At 44.3% G+C, this 18,797-nt stretch overlaps 3 protein-coding genes across 3 annotated transcripts; 2 read left to right on the forward strand and 1 right to left on the reverse strand.

Annotated features, from left to right (window-relative positions):
* The first annotated feature begins 69 nt into the window (after window positions 1–69).
* On the forward strand, window positions 70–7,135 carry zbed4 (zinc finger, BED-type containing 4). The gene is made up of 2 exons (XM_034578246.1): window positions 70–336; window positions 2,329–7,135. Exon 2 carries the CDS (start codon window positions 2,522–2,524, stop codon window positions 6,305–6,307), a length of 3,786 nt encoding a protein of 1,261 aa, XP_034434137.1. The 5' UTR covers window positions 70–336; window positions 2,329–2,521; the 3' UTR covers window positions 6,308–7,135.
* Window positions 7,136–7,650: 515 nt separating this feature from the next.
* Window positions 7,651–11,549, reverse strand: alg12 (ALG12 alpha-1,6-mannosyltransferase). Its single transcript, XM_034578247.1, has 9 exons — window positions 11,182–11,549; window positions 10,237–10,369; window positions 9,974–10,147; window positions 9,701–9,895; window positions 9,508–9,611; window positions 9,147–9,370; window positions 8,788–8,957; window positions 8,425–8,500; window positions 7,651–8,324 (listed from the first exon to the last, which is right to left on the reverse strand). The coding sequence occupies exons 1-9, from the start codon at window positions 11,404–11,406 to the stop codon at window positions 8,081–8,083; spliced, it is 1,545 nt and encodes a 514-aa protein (XP_034434138.1). The 5' UTR covers window positions 11,407–11,549; the 3' UTR covers window positions 7,651–8,080.
* A 107-nt stretch (window positions 11,550–11,656) lies between these two features.
* Window positions 11,657–16,232, forward strand: creld2 (cysteine-rich with EGF-like domains 2). The gene is made up of 10 exons (XM_034578248.1): window positions 11,657–11,955; window positions 12,095–12,177; window positions 13,237–13,347; window positions 13,553–13,644; window positions 13,767–13,943; window positions 14,036–14,134; window positions 14,301–14,384; window positions 14,560–14,655; window positions 15,551–15,691; window positions 15,878–16,232. The coding sequence occupies exons 1-10, from the start codon at window positions 11,812–11,814 to the stop codon at window positions 15,934–15,936; spliced, it is 1,086 nt and encodes a 361-aa protein (XP_034434139.1). The 5' UTR covers window positions 11,657–11,811; the 3' UTR covers window positions 15,937–16,232.
* The last annotated feature ends 2,565 nt before the right edge of the window (window positions 16,233–18,797 follow it).

The raw sequence follows: 18,797 nt of genomic DNA on the forward strand, positions 1-18,797 counted from the left end.
AAATCACGTGGCTTGTTATATATTCATTCATATTTCGGGCTGTCATGTTAAAAATAGAAAGTTAAAGATCATAAGTAGATCGTGGTGTAATGTGACAGTTTAATTTAAAGTTAATAGTTGGTGTAAGTGTGTCTGACACTGGAGCTCCCGGTGACATCACTAAAACATGTTCCTTCCGTCCGACGCTGTGTGGAGCTGCTCCGGCCGAACGTGAACCGCTGCTCGCAGACCAGGAGACAAAAGCAACAAAGTGAACCCCGCTCCGGATCAATCAAATGTGTCAGATTTAACCGTTTCGGGGCCACAAACCCGGCCATCACACCGCCACACACCACGGTAAGTCCACCGGGCTCTCGTTGGCGTGCCGGGCGGGCCCGGTTCGGCCGGGCCGTCGTGCTGAGCGCTGGTCTGATTCTGATCCCGTGTGGTTCGTGTCGCCACGGCTGGTTCTGCCTCGCCAGGTTAGCTCGTCTGTCCTGTGTGTGGCCTAGCTGGCAGCTAACCAGCTAGCTGTCGTGGTGCGGTCCGAAACGTGCTAAACGCGGTTACTCGGGTCAGCGCGACGTCAGCGGGACAGTTGAAGAAGTTCCATTTAGCTGTAATATCCCTGCTGTGGATCCATGTGGCACCACTACTGTACCTGCGCGTTGTTTTTAATGTGTCTATTAGCCTCGCGGCTAGCCCACTTAGCATCAGGGTAGCCACCGTGGTGTTTACTGGCGAGGACGCGTATCGGGCTGCTGTGTTTCATTCTAACGTTGTTTTTGATATTGTGAGGCGGGTCTCTGAAGTTTGAGCGGTTCGTGTGGTTCAGTGAGAGTAAGAAGAAGAAGCCCGGTGTGAAGCCACACATTTTACAACCCTGGGTGTTAGCATGAACATGTAAGCTAGCCAGCGGTGGCTATTTTCTGCTGTCCTCTCGCATCTTCCTGTCTTTAGCACTTCAGCCAAACCCGGAAAACCGGCTGTCACCGACCACGTAGGAAACGGCTGCTTGTTTTCGTGGATCCCAATTTATCGAGATCGAGAACACCATCGGTCCTGTAACCACATCAACGAGCTCACATTTCGCCTAATAGACGGTTATTTGTTATGGATTACTACAAGTTGGTGTGGTTCGGGACACTTGTTTACTCGGGCTATTGATCTCACAGGTGATATGGCTTGTATGTGCACATGCAATATGTTGTGCAATGCCACCATATATTGTTATTGCCTTGAAAACAAGTGTTTGGACGATATTCATATTTCTCTGCTGGATATTGATGACTTGAAACATTTTTTATTTTTTATTTTAAGAATTGTTATTACCACATTTGACCCGATCCCTCAGCCTGTGGTTGACCGGCCATCGAGGCACAAAATACACATAATATTCAACCAAGCACCGGTTTATTATGTGTACCTAGCGAACACTAATGCAGTCTTAACAGCCTGCAATAAATCCCTCTGTCATTTAGACGATCATGGTGTCTTTTTTTCAACGTGTAGGCTGTAGCTTGTGGTGCGGTTGAATTGTACTCTGTTTTATTTGATATTTCTCATTTTTCTCGTATATCTAGTTTTGATGTAAGTGAGGTTAGTGTTTAAATCACTTCTCTAAAACCAATGCCAGCAGAAGCAGTGTGTAATAACGTGAGTCACTGAAAACTGAAAAACATATTTCTCAATTTTATTCTAACACCAACCTCAGCGTATTTCAATGATTCATAACATCAGCTGCTAAAGTGTATTGTATCAACATTTTGTACGTTTAGTATATTAGAGATATATCATATATATGTAAAGTACAGCTGTTCCAAATAATCAATTGTATTATGGGAAAAGTTACTGGTGTTAAAGAGCATACACACACACACGGTCCCAAAAGTAAACAGTAAAAACATAGTTTTTCCAGTGAATTGATTTGCATACAGCTTTAGAGGGCGGTGCGTGTGGGACGAGCACAGGACATTGTGATTCAAATTGCTCCCAGAGTGACTGGACAGAATGTCAAGGCACCTGTAAATGAGCCTCACAGAGACCAAAGGTAACACTCGGTCCGGGCGGTGCTCACCTGCTTGCAAATTCAAACATTTCCATGTCTATCGCTGCAAAGCAAATCAAAGTGGCCAGTATCCCATTTAAAGTTTCATGATATAATTTTACAGTAGGAGTTGTAATGTTACACACCAGTGTTATATAAAAGTCTGGTTAGTTTTGCGATATTAAGAATGAAAGTTAAATGGCCTGTTCAGGACTTTTGTTCTAACACTGTACCTGTATTACCTGTTTTTGGAGTCTTGTTCCTTTTAAAACAATCAGCTTTTTCTCTCTCCCTCTCTCCAGGTCGTGTGCGGTGAGGTGGAACAACTTCAGTCATAAATGGAGAGTGACAAGCAGGCACCCTGTGTCCTGGAGAGCCCTACGCATATTAGAATGCCTGCTTGAGAGCTGCTGTATCGATGACTGCACCTGAAGTAGGTGATTACGTTTGACAACGCAGACCTGACTATTCTACAGAAACCATTGGGCTGCAGCCATGGACGGGGAGGAAGAGGTGTCACACATGAGCGAGGATATGGATATGGTCAGTGAACCCAATGGCGCCATAGAAACTAAACGAAGAGAGGCCAAAGGGACCTGCCTGAAAATTGAGGGCCAGGATGGCTACGTGTTCAAATCCTACAGCATTAAACCTTGTGACACTGCTGATGCAACGTCCCCTGGTTGCTCCTCCATAACACTGGATAAAGACTCTCCCCCTTCTCCCAGTCTATCTTCTCAGGGTGACAAACAGGTGGAGTCCGATGAAGCAAAAGAGACTGATCCAGGTTCTCCCACTTTTTCAAACAAATGCCTAAACACTGAAACTGAGGAAAACGCAGAGAACGAACAGTTTGAAAACCTTAATGAAGCAAGCGAACATATCAAGGAGGACATCGGGGATGCAAATGAAATGGAGGAGGAGACACAGGATGACGAAAGGCTAGCGTTTGGTAGCTCAATTGGCCCTTTTGTATCAAGAGATGGTGACGACTACAGTACTTTACTAAGCGGATACTCGAGCCTTTATGATGTTGCTATGGACGCTGTCACTCAGAGCCTTTTGTCATCCATGAGGAGTCATTCCAACCCGAGGAAGAAATCTCCTGCCTGGAATCATTTCTGCATATCGCCACGAGACGGTACCAAAGCAATCTGTTTATACTGCATGAAAGAGTTCAGTCGGGGAAAGAACGAGAAAGACCTCAGTACAAGTTGTTTGATGAGGCACGTGCGAAGGGCTCACCCCACTGTGCTATTACAAGAAGGAGCAGACGCATCCTCAAATAGTCTGACTAGCTCCCTTGCCTCCTCTTTCACACCTGCCTCCCCAAACTCACCAAAAAACGGAGACTTGACTAATAGCGTCACTACTTCTGCCTCAAAGAACACTTCACCGTCCACCTCCTCAGCTGAGAACTCAGACCTGTCATCCAAAGAAGTGTTACCCAAAGTAGAACCAAAACTCGAACCGTACGTCGACACAGACACCGTTGGCAGCACGCTCTCATCCTCACATTCCAATGACAACAACCTCGAGGACATGTCAGACGGAGGGCCCGAGCGTCTTCCCGGCACCCCAAAGAGCTCCAGTTCTCGTCGGAGATCAGCTGTATGGAAACATTTCTACCTGTCGCCTGTGGACAATTCAAAAGCAGTATGTATCCATTGCATGAATGAATTCAGTAGGGGGAAAAATGGTAAAGATCTAGGGACGAGCTGTCTCATTCGTCATATGTGGAGGGCCCACAAAGAGGTTGTCATCGAGGAAAACGGACAGGGAAATCACATTCCCCCGCCCTATACAAACCCGCCCTCACTTTTGTCTCGCACACAACTGCAGGATTCACTGGAGGTGAAAAAAGAATCCCCCCTTCTTCCATCCTCACCGGAAACCATATCAAATGAGCTGCCTCAAAGCATGGAGGAAAGTGTGCATATAAAAGAGGAATCTGATGAGGCGATGCAACTCTCAGGGCAGGAGTCCTCTCTCAACCTCTCCTTCAAAATTCAAGAAGAAGATACCCCCCTGACTTCCTCCCCATGTCCCCCCTCGGAGGGCCCCAGCCTCGATCAGGATCATTCAGTTTTCCAGCAAAACAAGAAGATAATGAAACGGGTGAAATCCGAAGTGTGGCACCATTTCATAGTGTCTCCAGTAGACCAGTTAAAAGCACTGTGCCGTTACTGTCCATGCGTCATCAGCCGCGGGAAACGGGGCGACTTTGGTACAAGTTGTCTGATGAGGCATCTCATGAGACGCCACCCAGACGTCCTCAAAAACCAAAAAAGCACAGATGAGAGGGAATCTTCCTCCCCTCATCCCTACACAAGTCTCAGTGGAGCGGACGGAGTTTCAACCAAAGAAACTGACAGCCCGTCCAGTGAGAAGAAGCCACACACCCTGCCTGCTTTCAGCAAAAAGACGTCAAAACTGTGGAACCATTTCTCCATTTCACCCACTGACCCCACAAAGGTGGTTTGTTTGCACTGTAGCCGCACAATTAGCAGAGGCAAAAAGACTACAAACCTCGGCACAAGCTGCCTCTTTAGACACATGCAGAGGTTTCATGGACACGTTCTTGAAAGTAACAATGCTATCTCAGGTGATGTGCAGTCTGCTGAAATTCACGTTAAACAAGAGCTCATGGACACGACAGTTTACGAAACGGAACAGAACCGTGAAAGGTTTGATGAACACCACCCGGTTGCCAAAAAAATCACCAAACTTATCGCAGAAATGCTCGCACTGGATCTTCAGCCATCAGCTATGGTGGAGAATGCTGGACTGAACCGACTGCTCGAGTACCTCCAGCCTCAGTATTCTCTACCACCTTCTTCTTACTTTACCAGCACTGCCATACCAGACATGTACGAAAGAGTGAAGGATGTCGTGCTGACCCACCTGAAAGAGGCTGAGGGGGGTGTCGTCCACTTCACAACTAGTATTTGGGTCAGTAGCCAGACAAGGGAATACCTGACCCTTACCGCCCACTGGGCGACGTACGAGTCAAGTGTCAGACCCCAAGGTCAGGACTTCCACTGCTCCGCTCTTCTAAATGTCTCTCAAATAGACTGTGATAACGATATGCATGACATCCCAAAGCAGCTAGAGTATCTGTGGGATTCTTGGATCACCTCATCAGGGCTGAAAAAGGGGTTCACTGTAACTGACAACAGCACCATCAGAAACACGTTGGAGGACCATGGCCATGTCGCCATGCAGTGTTTCGGACACACCATAGACCTCATTGTTAGCGAAGCCATAAAGAGCCAGAGAATGGTTCAGAACCTTCTGAGTATTGCACGGAAGATCTGTGAACGTGTGCACCGCTCGGCAAAGGCCAAGGAGAAACTGGCTGAGCTGCAGAGGGTCCACCAGCTGCCGGAGAACCAGCTGATACAGGATGTCCCGTCGAAGTGGAGGACGTCCTTTTTCATGCTGGAGCGGCTGGTGGAGCAGAAGAAAGCGATCGACGAGATGTCGGTCGAGTGCAATTTCAGGGAAATTATCAGCTGCGATCAGTGGGAGGTGATGCTGTCGGTCTGCAATGCACTGAAGCCGTTTGAAGTCGCCTGCAGGGAGATGAACAGCCACACCGCCACTCTGGGACAAGTCATACCACTGATCCACATCCTCAACAGAAAGATAGACCTGCTGTTCGACGAGACTGTGGGCATAGACAACATGCTCAAGTCTCTAAAGGAAGCCATGGTGAGCAGAATGTCAACAACTCTGCAAGACCCACGATACATCTGGGCGACCATGCTGGACCCACGATACAAGACGTCATTGTTCACGGAGGAAGAGGCTGAGCGATTTAAGCAGGATCTGATCAGCGAGCTGGACTCCTCGTCTACCTCAGTTGCAGCGAAACCTTCGCTGCCCAACGGCTGCAACGAGGAACCCGTTTCTTCCGACGCCCCCCACCCAAACAGGGACAACCTCTGGTCCCTGATGGCCGACATTCGGCAAAAGATAAAACACGAGGAGAAGCCAAAGTCTTCAGAGCTGGCGGTGCTGGAGTACCTCGAGGAAGACATACTCGATCAAAGCTGTGACCCCCTCGATTATTGGAACATGAAAAAGTTCCTGTGGTCCGATCTCGCCAAAGTAGCCGCCCGTTATGTTGGCTGCCCTCCCAGCATCATCCCAGCAGAGACACTGTTCAGCACAGCGAGCGTCAACTATGCTCTAAACCAGCCCAGACATTTACTGGAGAACATGGAGGGCCTGCTGTTCCTCAAGGTCAACCTCCCTCTGATCTATTTTCAGTACTGATTAATATTGAGCATTAACTTGAAAACCCTTTATCAAGGACCAAGTTGCTTAGCTGTGAAATGGGTGGGGTGTTTTTTTTTTACTGTCGGGCAAAATGTAAAATATCAATTTATACACTGATCGAGTCTCAATGCAAAGGCCAGATGAGGTTTTATTGTATTCTGTGTACTACTGTTGAAACACTTTGGAGCTGTTGTGATGAATAGTCTCAGTCAGAAGTGTATCAGGGAGGGAGGGTTTTTCTAGCTGTAGGGGTTGATGATGATGTGTTTGCTTGTAAATCGACGTTTCTGTTCTGTGTCTACTCTCTCCTTGTGCCTTATCCAAAACTACTTCAGGTCAAAAATGCTGTAAATACTTTTTGTTAAATTGCGCGGATCACGTCAGGTTGCTTTTTAATTTTTATGGATAAAAGATAGATGCAGAGTTGTTTTCCAAGTGAAAACATGGTCCAAAAATAAATGCTGTGACTGAAAGATGTTTTAAGTTAATGTTATTTAATTTTCATTGTGAATTCGTGGCTCATGGTACTGTCATTTAGAAATAGATCATTTTTTTACTTGTGAAATGTTTTTAATAAGATCATGTATAATATTGCTGTATTTTCAGAATAAGGAGTTTGTTTGGAATATACAATTTGTCTCTTAAGCACAATTTAAGTTTATGTCCAGGGGATTAAATTATGGGTTTATTATTGAGTAAAACAATGTACTGTACATTTTTATATGAAATTACTTCTGAACCTAATTTGATAAATGTTTGAGCATTGAGACTGGAACCATGCAAATTTTGTGGTCATTTGTAAATAAAGGTTTTCCTTATGCAAAATTGCCGTTTGTTTTTGTTTAATATCAATTAGGATTAATTGTACAAATAGGGATTTCTGGGTTGTTACTCGTAACTCGTGTTACTCGTGGGCTGCATAGCCCCCCTCACTGAACTGAAACCCAACTGAACGGTGGATATTACCCACTTCCTGAACTTCGCCGGCTTCCTGAACCAAAACAACCGCTGCAACAAATGTTATGTAACAAACACACCACTATGTTGAGGATTCTGGATATTTTAAAAGTTCTTACTGAATATCAGAAATAAACACTTTTTTCTAAAAACTAAGTCTTTTTAACTGATCTAAAGTTCAGTGTTACTCCTGAACTTGTTGGGCCTGATCCTGACAATTGAAGCTGCGACTATCTGTCAGCTTCACACTTCTCACAGGAGATTGTATCCACCCACCAGAGTAACATGACGCAAGAACAATCATTCAGAGTGAAGAGTGGGACTGATTTTAAAGCTGCTATTTTAAGGTTTAAAAAAGTTGCATAGTGCCGATTTAAAAATCAAAATGTTGCCGTCTTCACATTCAGCTTTATTCAGCTATAATACACAATATACAAATGACAATCTGAGGTAAATAATATATAAACTTTTCAGATTATAAAATTGTTTCATATGAAAGCATTTTTTTTCTTGCAATCCATGTGTGTAACCACTCCAATACCAGTCTTAACATTAGCATAGAGAACCATTTGAACTGGTTGAATATTAGAAACACCAGCAAAGACGCATGACGGTGTTATTCCAGTTCAACATGTTCACCCAGTGGTGGAGCACATCTTAGCAGTTAATCTATAGTGGAATAGAAACGAATCTGGAAAAATACCCTTTACATTCCAGTCTATACTATTATAACCTGTGAAAACACTGGTCCACAACTGTCACATTTGGTCACCAAGATAAACGTCTGAATCCAACACAGCACTCCTGTAAAAGTCACTCTCTTTGAGGCCAGGCTTCAGTCTTCCTCTTCATCAGCACAGTTTTTCTCTCCAGTCGCACACTGACTGGAGGGAAGTGAAACACGTTGAAGGCGGTGTTGCTGTAACCTTCTATGAAGGCCAGAGGCTGGTGAGTGTCCTGGAGTAGATGTATTTTGGTAACATCAGCCTCCATTAGCAGATGAGAGTACATCTTGATTTCAGGGTTTGAGGGATTCATGTCCTCACGTTTGTCATATCTGTTTAAAAACAGTAAGTCATTATTATTAAGCTTTAAATGTCAGTATTGTTCACATTAGATTAACTGACAGACGTGAGATCAACATAATAAACACTGACCTCCAGTTTCTGTTTTGCTCCAAGAACCGTGACACTCCAGTTTCAGCAGCGTAGGTGTCAATATGAACAAACACGTCTAGAAGAATTAAACATAAATGAATTTTTTAAACAACGAAGATTATACAGGATTTTGTACAATTACTAAAAACAAATATAAAGGGAAAATATTCTTGATTGTCCCCTACACAACTAATGATTTGTCACAATTAAAAAGCTTAAAAATAATACAAAAACAGAAAAAGTAATCCAAGATGTACCACAAGGATTTCACACTTTGCCCATTTTATTTCTTGAACATTTCATACATGTTATTGGTAATATGGCTGATCCGGCAAATACAAATAAGCTGAGAGTGACTCGCACCTGCAGTTGCCGGCAACAGCTTGTGGAGTTCCTGCATCCCGCGGCCCCCTGGGTAGTTGTGATGGGAAACATAGAGACAGATGCTAGAGTACGCTGCGTTGGTCAACAGCTGGCCAACCACAACCACAGAGCCCAGTTTGTACATCCAGGATTTCTGGTAGTTGCACAAACTAAAGTAAACAGGAAAAACAAAAAAACAAATGAGGAACATGAGCAGAAGCCTTCATCTAAGAGAACAGCAGGTTTCTCCTCCTCTACTGTTTCTTTTGTATCCCAAACATCAGCTTTGTCTGATTAAGTGATAATGATGTTAATGTTTTCACTGTAAACATTGGGGGGGTTTCAATGCTTTGACTTGCATGAAAGAGCAGCCTCGGGCCGCCACCAAACTGAGCACTGGGAAAATGTATATGATGAAGCGCAGCTCCTTGTGGGGCAGCAGCGAGTAGATGAGGATGAAGCCGACGGTGGGAAACATCAGCAGCCTCATCCGCCTGTCGAGAAGGCCGAGGGGGACGAAGAGCAGCGTGCAGCCCAGGGCCCGGGGCACAGCAGAGTAGAAGTACCAGAGAAAGGGGGAGGTTTACTGGGGAGAGGAGTCAAGGAGAACTCAGGGGGGGGGGTTGAGATCAACCTTGATGGTTTTTATTTAAAGCATGAAGTAAATGTACAGGTGATCAGTTTGTTCATGGGAATGTACAGGTGTAAATGAAAGGATATTCCCCAGTTGGAGCTTCTGTTGAGAATAGTGTTGAACCACAAAACTTGACCTTCCGGCCACAGGAGCTTCCCCCAAAAGAAGGAGTCAACAGCCACTGTCAGAGCTGCAGAAACAAAAGGAATCAAAACGATCTTTGTGCACATGCTCAGTTTAAGCAAAACTATATTTATACAATGTACATTCACCACTCACCCAGGGACAAGATCCCGGCAGGAACCGCGTAGTAAAGCAGCTGTAGCAGCCCCAGCTTCCTGCTCAGCAGTGATATCAACAACATGAGACCCATGAAGATGCTGAGCTCCGACCGGAACACGATGATGACTAAAGCAGAGAGGCTGATGAAGCGGCCATATTTCTGAGCCATCCAAGATGTGAACGCTACAAGAACTGGGAAGAGAAACCTACTGTCATCATTTGTAGATTAACAAAAACAAATTCTGGATGATTAATACTGGTTCGTGTTACCTATTGGAAGTGCAAATACATTAGGGAGTGTCCTGGTGCTGTAGAACATCAGGTGAAACTGTGACGCACATGTCAAACAGAAGAGCCCTGCAACTGTGGAGCCAAACTGCCTCCTCACCTCTTTCTGCATGTGCCACAGTGCACCGATAACGCAGACTCCCAGGGAAGCTCGGACTGCACAAAACACATCAAAACAACACACGTTTAAATGGTTTAAAGTGACAGTTATTTGAGTGGTGAGTAGTGAGATGTTAGTGATTTACCGATCAGCTGTGTGTAGAATTTGGGTGCATCCAGCAGTGAGGACACAAACACAACGGGGGAGGAGAGCACGGAGAGGAAAAGGGGGCCAAGGAAAGTCCGTGGCACCACACCAGGGAACTCATGGTGGTCATACTGAAACACAGAAAATATATCACAAATGCAGCCACAACTTCACACAGGAAATGGGTTATCACTTCAGTTTTTTTAATTTGCTCTTCACACGGAAACAACCGCCCATTTAGTAGCTGATCTGTGGCTTTCATCACATGGTCTTGAGCAAGAGACGGAAGATCACCCAGTTGTCATGGAGATGCTGATGTTCAGATTTCAGATTTCCACCAAGATACACAGATAAATTCCGCCTGCTGATGAAGACTGTGTCACGTGATTTAGATGAAAGCTCCGACACAGCTACGAAACGGACTGATGAGATTTCAACTATTACCGGTTCTGTAAAACGCTGAAAATGTATGATTAGAGTTTATAAAAAAAGTATTTGTATCTATTTTTTGCTAATATGTTAATAATAAAGCACACATATATTATGCTATATGATATTATATCATATGAACAGGTTATATTGTTAAAGCAGTAAGATTATTTTGTATAGATTTGAACAGATGACTTCTTTATTCCTCAAACAGTACAAGCTTCCTCGTCATCTATTTTTTGCACTAAATATAAAAAAATAACTTCAAATTGCACAATTATAGCTTTAAATATCTCTATATATTATGGCTTTAAATATTCAAACAATATCTTTGTCTATGACTGATAATAGTATAAAAACTGTGTATTTTTACAATACAAAAATAACTGTTAATGTAAGTGTGGTCTGTGTTAGATATTCACTAATGTTTACATAAATATGATGTCATGGGCTGGTGTTGTGTACAGTTAGCTTGTTAGCACATCCACTAAATCCATCTAAAACAGCTCCTTACCTTGTCAAAGTCAAGTCTGTGATATAGAATGTCGTGCGCTGCTTGTAGGTTGAAGCTCTCCTCGACCTTGGTGAACGGGCAGATGAATAAATGCAGGAGAGACACAGAAATCAACAAAACGAGCAGTGGAAGCCCCAAAACTTTCCTCTTTTCAGCCATGACAGCTGAGAGCCTGCTGTCACTTCCGGTCCTGACCGGAAGTCGCGCTACACGACATGCTGTCATGTCGCTAAAACATTTACATTATTTTTCTAGTCGCGGCATCAGGGTTGTGATTATGAATTCAATTAAAGAATTAAGTTAGAATAAAAAATAAAAATCGTTTTAACGAAACAACCAGGTTTCCTGTCATTTCCACGTGCAGAAGGATCTACTTGTCCCGCGCGTGGCGGCTTGTGATTCGTTAAACATTTGACTGACAGGGGCAGACAGCCAATGAGCGCAAGCCACAATCGTAGCAAGGAGCTGACGCGGAAACTCCAACCACACTTACCGGCATGTAAATACAACCGAACTGCGCTTTGCATAGACAGCGTTGACTGATGTTTAATGTTAACGCCACCTCGTTCCGATGAGAGGGAATCGAACTGTGTCCCGATGTGAAAGTGGTGTCTGCAGTGAACGGTAGCGATGCTGTCCACAGGTCCACAGCTGCGGCTGCTGCAGCTTCTGTCCTGTGTTACTCTGCTTCTGCTCCTCAGAGGCAGCAGCGCCAAGAGGGACTTTAAAAGCGCCTGCAGCACATGTCGGCAAATCACTGACGACTTCAGCAAGGTCAGTGAACGCGACCACACGTCTGTACTGTGCTGTCTGTCATGTCACTGAAGGGTCCAACCAAATGTCTTCAAATGACTCGTGTGTCTTCCTGGTTTGTCTCTGTCCCACCATGACTGTGTGTGTGTTTGTGTCTCAGGGCTTTGACCGAACGGCCAAGCAGAACTTTGGTGGAGGCAACACCGCCTGGGAGGAGAGGAAACTGTCCAAGTACGAGACGAGGTGAGACGGAGCCTCCTGTCCTGTCCCACTTCAGCACACTGTCCCATTCACAGAGAGCAGGAGGAATCTCATCAGAGCTGCAAGAGAACAGAGAGGGACATGAGAGAGAGACCTGAGAGAGAGACCTGCAAGTTATATTAGATGTTGAAGGAGCTCAGGGGAAGTCAGTGCTGCGTCAGTTTCCTCCTGACAGACGAAAACAGAATGAAAAACACATTAAAGTCAGTTTACATGAAGTAACGACAGAGGAGACAAAATGACAGAGAGCAACACCTTCACAATAAAGACAATACTGTTGTGTCATCTGGCTCAGACGTGAACAGCTAATCTGATACTTAGACATTTGAATTGAAATAGTTTTCCACTACTTCAGGGGTTAAAAAAAGCTCTAGAGAACTAACCTGGTTATGGGTCACATTAACCTGCCCCAGTGTCACCTGAGCCGTGTTTGCTCAGTTTACACCGGAGCTGCAGAGCGTTGCACTGAGCACACATGGAGCTTATCAAAGATCTGAATCTTTAACCGACAAGTGGCCTGTAACAGAGCCAGTCGTGTCATATTCTGAGATCTTGGTAGTCGAGACGGTAACCGAGGGTTAAACCAGGCCTTTGTCCTCAGGCTCTGGAACTTTGAATGCAGAATTGTTAACTGTTTTTTTTGGGGGGGGGGGGGTAAATCCCGATAAATGCAAGTTATTAAGCTTTGATTCAAAGGAAGCTACTGACTCAGCTGCAGTACTTCCTCAGACAGAGTGTTCCAGAGCCGCGGGGCCCTGATTTCAAAAGCTCTGTCCCCCTTCACCCGAGGTTGTGTGGGGATATAAGCTACAATGTACTGAGGAGTCAGACTATTAAGTGCCTTATAAGTAATTTGAAAGGAAATCCATTCTAAAAACGTACACAGAAACCTCGAGTATATGTAAATGATGAAGCTCCTTGTGGGGCATGTAATTTTGGCCATTTCGCTCATCCCTGCATCATGCATTTACACACACACACACACACACGTTATCTCAGACAGTTTTTGATACAGTTTCCGCCCCGTCCGTCTTTTCGCAGTGAGATTCGTCTGATGGAGATTGTGGAGGGCCTGTGTGACAGCAGCAGCTTCGAGTGCAACCGCATGGTGGAAGAGCACGAAGAGCAGTTTGAGACCTGGTGGTTCAAGAGGTGAGAGTTGGTTCATTGAGATGTATGATGAACAAGGAAGCTGGATAGAAACACTTCTTAACTCTGGGGTGTCAAAATCAAAGACGGACAGATTGAGGCCATTTTGACAGAGATAAACACCTGCCGAGTTGTTTGTGGTTAATTTTAGTTTCGCTCAGTAAAATGTGGTAACCCTTATCTCTTCCTGTTGTGTTTCCTGTTGCAGGAAAACAAAACATCCTGATCTGCATAAGTGGTTCTGTGTTGAAACCATCAAAGTGTGCTGTCCCAAGGGAACGTATGGACCGGACTGCAACGGTGAGGACAAGCGCACACTGCTGCTGTTTGAATATGATAGAGATACAAAATGACCCTGTCAACCTGAGGAAGTAGCACCAATGTTAAAATGTAATGTGTGTGTTTCTGATTCTCCCTCTAAGCCTGTGTCGGGGGCTCTGAGACACCATGCCACCGAAACGGAATGTGCGACGGCGATGGGACTCGTGGAGGGAACGGAAAGTGCAGCTGTAACCACGGTTACGAGGGGGAGCTCTGCCTCGACTGCATCGAAGGCTACTTCAACGAAGTGAGGAACGACACCTTCTCCCTTTGCACTGGTACAGGATCTCTGACATGTCCCCAGCCTTCATCTAAAAACGTGTTTGGGAAGTGATGAGTTAACCTGTTTGGGCTTCACTTCCTCCTGCAGAATGTGACTCTTCTTGCAAGACCTGCACCGGAGGAACCAGTCAGGACTGTGATGAGTGTAAGGACGGCTGGGAGGAGGACGACCTGGAAACTTGTGTCGGTAAGAAAAGATAAGATAAGATTATTTAAGTGATTTAAACCAGAGCTGTGTTAAAATATGTAGATCTTTGATGATAAAATAGTTTTCATGCTGATTGGATTAAAGACATGAAGAATGTAATGTAGAATACAATCTGTTCATGTGGCTGTAATCTTTTAAACTGCAGACGTGAACGAGTGCTCCGAAGACGCTTCTCCGTGTGAAGAAGATCAGTACTGTCTCAACACAGAAGGCTCCTACTCCTGCAAGCGTAAGACCACTTATAATAAACCGTTTCATTTTAAAAAGCAATCTGTGCTTTGTCTACTGAGAGATTCTCAAGACCACAGGGCCGATGAACATGTCATTTATTTATTCCACTTCACTTAAAGATATTTCTGTGACGTGTGTTTAACAGAGAGAGTGTTTCTGTTTGTCCTTTGCAGCTTGTGATAAAGTTTGCTCCGGCTGCACTGGAGAAGGTTCTGATAAGTGCCAGGCTTGTGCCGGCGGCTACGAGGACACAGAGGGCACCTGCACAGGTGTGGTGTAAATCATAGACTGTTCGAAGGGTAACATTTCTATATGATCTGTGTCACTTCTAGAAGAAATTCTGAGTTAGTTCAAAAATGGATACAAACAGTAGCTACAATTTTAAAGCCATTAACACATAGTGAACATTATGTCCGTTATCTGTAAGTACTCGACTCCTTCCAGCCCCAAGCCCATTGATTTCTACTGAGCATGAGAATATAAAAAACAGATCATAATTGTATAGTTTAAATATAAAAAGAAAAATTGTAAGTAGTAGTAGTAGTAGTAGTAGTAGTAGTAATGTTTTTTAGCAAATATTACGGATTTATACTGTCAGTCCTCTATATTCCTCTATAATCCCATCATATTTCACTTGTCATGTTTGGTATTATGTTTGAATATTAAAGACGTTTGTAAAATAGTTTTGCCCATTATGTAAATACAGGCTTATGCCTTGCTAGTGCCACTGTCATCATGTGATTGTTACATATTCTGTCCACTAGAGGGCATACCAACATTAGGCTATAAATAAACATTTACTATTACCAACAGGTAGTAACGAACCTTAAACAGTAAAAATGATCTGTTGAGGCTCATGTTGACTTCAAACCATCAAAAGTCTGTATCTGTAGAATATTTATATATAAGAGATGTGAAAACATCAACTGAAGGGGGCAGTGTTTCACTCTATTTCTTCCTTCCTTCCCCTAAACGAGGGTAAACAAAACCACATTGTGAAGCTCAAAGTAGAAAGACAGGGCCGGCAGCATCACAATATGATACTTATTAAAATAGGAATTCCTGCATTCTAATAGTATTGATATTTTGTCACACTTGCATGTTATGTGTAATCTTATTCTAGTCTTGCTTCACTTATCCTTATTATGTTTTTTGTTTCCTAAGACATGGATGAGTGCTCCCAGTCAGAGCCGGTGTGTACGAAGCAGCACCAGAAGTGCATCAACACTAAAGGCAGCTACGTGTGCATCTGTGCGGTCGGCTACGAGGAGGAGGACGGCGAGTGTTTGCAACCGCCACAGCCAGGTGAGTCAGTGTTGAATATTCTGTCTGTTATTTCTTCAAATAAAGTTTGTATCGTCTGTTACAAGGTTTTTATACAAACAGCACAGGAAGCCAATTGATAAAACATTGAATATTGTGCACGGACGATTTTATCAATACTAAAATTGTATATACTTCTACATCTATTTATCATATTATTTGTTTTAGAAGAAGAGGAGGAGACAGAAGCAGAGGAGACGAGCACAACTCCTCGTACAGACCTTTGATGTCTGGGACCATTAGAGGAAAGTCCGTAAGATGCCGATCTTAGAATCGTCAACGATGAGCACTTAAAGTACCAGCTGCACTTCGGCCCAACGGAAGCTGCTCCAACAGTGTTTTCCAGCTGTGGACCAGGGATTACAGGGCAGAAGAACAGAGACATTTGATGCTCTTAGTAACACTGGTTGTTGTTGCTTTTCTCTGGTTTGTGCAAATGACCACTTGTTGTCTTTATCTGTTGTATGGTTTTAAAATTTGAAGGCGTTTCAATAAAGGTGAATCATTTTGAATTTAAGGTAAACTCGTGTCAATAAAGTGTGTTTATTCTGTTATTTATTCTAGGAGAACAAATGTAGCAGGTGGAAGTAAAATCTGTGCAGTTGCAGTCCTCATAAACGGCCACACGATGGCAGTCTAGTCACGTGGAATTGAGTTAATCCAAATAGGACAAAATAGAGCATCTAAATGTTTTTACTCAAGCTTCCTTCATGTAACTGTCTTTGATGCTGGGATTTACTTGAATGTGTTTTACTACAGGGATTGAAGTATAATATTTATACAGAATACAAGTTTTCACACCACAAATAACCTTTTTACCTCTGACCGGGACTTCTTCAACTGTCTTTATCACAGACTTCTTCTTTTGCTCTTCTGCAAATACGCAGCACTGTAACCACTCAGATGCTGCGAAGCGTTTTGGCCAGACCTTCCCGCGGCCCCGCTTGGATCAAAGCATATTTTCCTGCCCCGCGTCTCACCTTGGAATAAGTCTTCCCAGTTTCCTGCTGGATGATGTCAGCTGTTTTGACTTGACAAGCCCGCTGAAGGTGGAAGGAACATCCAGTTGAGACCTGTCTGAGCTGGATGTCAGGCAGCAGAGATGCAATCATGCCACAGGCCTACCCCCCCACCCCTGCACACCTCCTCACACACACACACACATGTTGAAACACCCGAGCCTCCACTTTTCACCCCTGGATGTTAACTCCACTGTATGGGAAGGTTTTATCAGGGAGGCTGGGAAATGGTTCACACCCCAAAAAACTAGGATCTATATAATTGATATACATGAAATCACACAGAGAAGATGTTTCTAAAATGACTGAACAGAGACGCAAACACACATCGCGTTTCTTTAATGTCATTATACTGCAGACAACACAACAGGATAGCAATGACACTCTCTGAGATTTAGAAAACTGTATTAATTACATTGGAAAATGAAAGACAACACTATATAATGGACTTATTTGCCAGCTAGCTTCGTCCGCAGGCAGTTTTCCAGTCATTTTGCGAAGCTGAGCTAACTTCTAATGATGCGAGTGGTATCAATCCTCATCTTCAACAAAATCTTTCTTTATCACCTATATTAAAGCTGTGTCCTACTTCAGGGGCCGAATTTGGCCAACAAACGCGTGCCAGTGACGAAGCCAATGTGGTAGCCACTGCAAAAATACACCGGTAACAGCAAGACGAGCTGGTGACCTACGTAGACCAGCCCGTCTCATTTAGTCTCAGCCTCAGCAGACTGCGTAGTCCACATGGGGCACGCCGTGAACAGCAAGTAGAGTCTCTCAAAGGATGCGGCCCCTGAAGTGGGACACGGGAAAAGAGCAGCAAAGGTAAACAAAGCTCGCTTCTAGGCAACCTGTGAAATACATGTATCATAAGTAGGTGAAGGGCTTAAGTCTGTCTTAATGGGAGAGGTCAGGAAAGATGAGAACACAATAAGCAGAGAAAGCAACAGAGATCGTTTGCATGAGTCAGTGCTTCAGACGAACATGAGTCAGCGTATCTCCTATTGATGCTACAATACCCTCCTCGGCGAATTGAACCTTTATTAGAGCAGATGAGATATTTGAGTTCCACATCTGGTCTCGGTGGTGAGCGCTCGACCAGGAAACTTTGCGATCGTGTCGCAGCAAGCTGATGGAGTCACCGTGCACCATGCGTAATAATCATTATAGATTCACCTGGCTCCTCTGACTCACCACGGCTCGACTAACTTGCTGCAAAGTGAGGCAGCAGGGATTCAAGCTCACGATCTGTGACCTTTCTCTGCTTCGAAATTTGTACCAATCACCTCCTGAAATATATAATATATAAGTTGCTTCCAGTCATGCACCTTCTCTGGAGGAGGTCCATGTGTGAACGTACAGTAAATGTCTGAGCGAGAGCCTCCGGATAAGCTGCAGTCCTTCCCCACCAGGCCCCCTGGTATAAAGTCGGCAAAAGGTCTGTAGGATCCGATGTGGGTGAATGGGGGGATGGGGGGGGGGGGGGGGGGGGGTTGATGACGCTTCTAACACGCAACAGTCGCCAAAATATATAAAATCTCTGCATGAGAAAGCGGAGCCATACAAGCAGAAGACACCGACGAAGAGGTCAGGAGAGTTTGTGGTGATAAGAGCTGACGACGGCGTTGATGGGCTGTCAACAAAATCACGTGTTCTCCGCAGCGGGATTAATTATTAATTAGTTACTTCCTGCCTCTGTCTGCTCCTCCCGGCTGCTCCACCTCTCGCTTGAATAATGCGAAGGATTTGTTGTCAACCCGAACCCGTAACCCAGAAAACCTGCCGTTGCGTTGTGCATGTGTTAAAGGCAAAGTCCGGACCCAATTCTCCGGGCTTTATCCGCAGGTGTACAGTTAGCATTTATTCATCGTACCTTAAAATTGCTACTATGTCATTTTAAAAATGCAACAAGACTTTACATTTTGACAAATAGTCCCAGCCATAGATTGTATGATGGGCGATACGTCTCCACTTCCTCCCATTATCCAGAAATGAAGCCATAATCTCCCAGACTTGCACAGTTGGAACTACTGAGACATGGAGTCACAATATTGAAGTCCCAGTATTTG

Source organism: Hippoglossus hippoglossus, chromosome 23 (assembly GCF_009819705.1).
Source record: "Hippoglossus hippoglossus isolate fHipHip1 chromosome 23, fHipHip1.pri, whole genome shotgun sequence".
NCBI classification, from domain to species: domain Eukaryota; kingdom Metazoa; phylum Chordata; class Actinopteri; order Pleuronectiformes; family Pleuronectidae; genus Hippoglossus; species Hippoglossus hippoglossus.

What these genes read in the sequence shown, in the direction of transcription:
- zbed4 (XM_034578246.1), top strand. Translation starts at nt 2,522, where the DNA reads ATGGACGGGGAGGAAGAGGTGTCACACATGAGCGAGGATATGGATATG.
- creld2 (XM_034578248.1), top strand. Translation starts at nt 11,812, where the DNA reads ATGCTGTCCACAGGTCCACAGCTGCGGCTGCTGCAGCTTCTGTCCTGT. An exon ending in TCACTGACGACTTCAGCAAG is followed by an intron (nt 11,956 to 12,094) that starts GTCAGTGAACGC and finishes TTTGTGTCTCAG; the next exon opens with GGCTTTGACCGAACGGCCAA. An exon ending in TTTGCAACCGCCACAGCCAG is followed by an intron (nt 15,692 to 15,877) that starts GTGAGTCAGTGT and finishes TATTTGTTTTAG; the next exon opens with AAGAAGAGGAGGAGACAGAA.
- alg12 (XM_034578247.1), bottom strand. Translation starts at nt 11,406, where the DNA reads ATGACAGCATGTCGTGTAGCGCGACTTCCGGTCAGGACCGGAAGTGAC. An exon ending in GCCCGAGGCTGCTCTTTCAT is followed by an intron (nt 8,958 to 9,146) that starts GCAAGTCAAAGC and finishes TGTTTACTTTAG; the next exon opens with TTTGTGCAACTACCAGAAAT. An exon ending in GAGCAAAACAGAAACTGGAG is followed by an intron (nt 8,325 to 8,424) that starts GTCAGTGTTTAT and finishes GTTTTTAAACAG; the next exon opens with ATATGACAAACGTGAGGACA.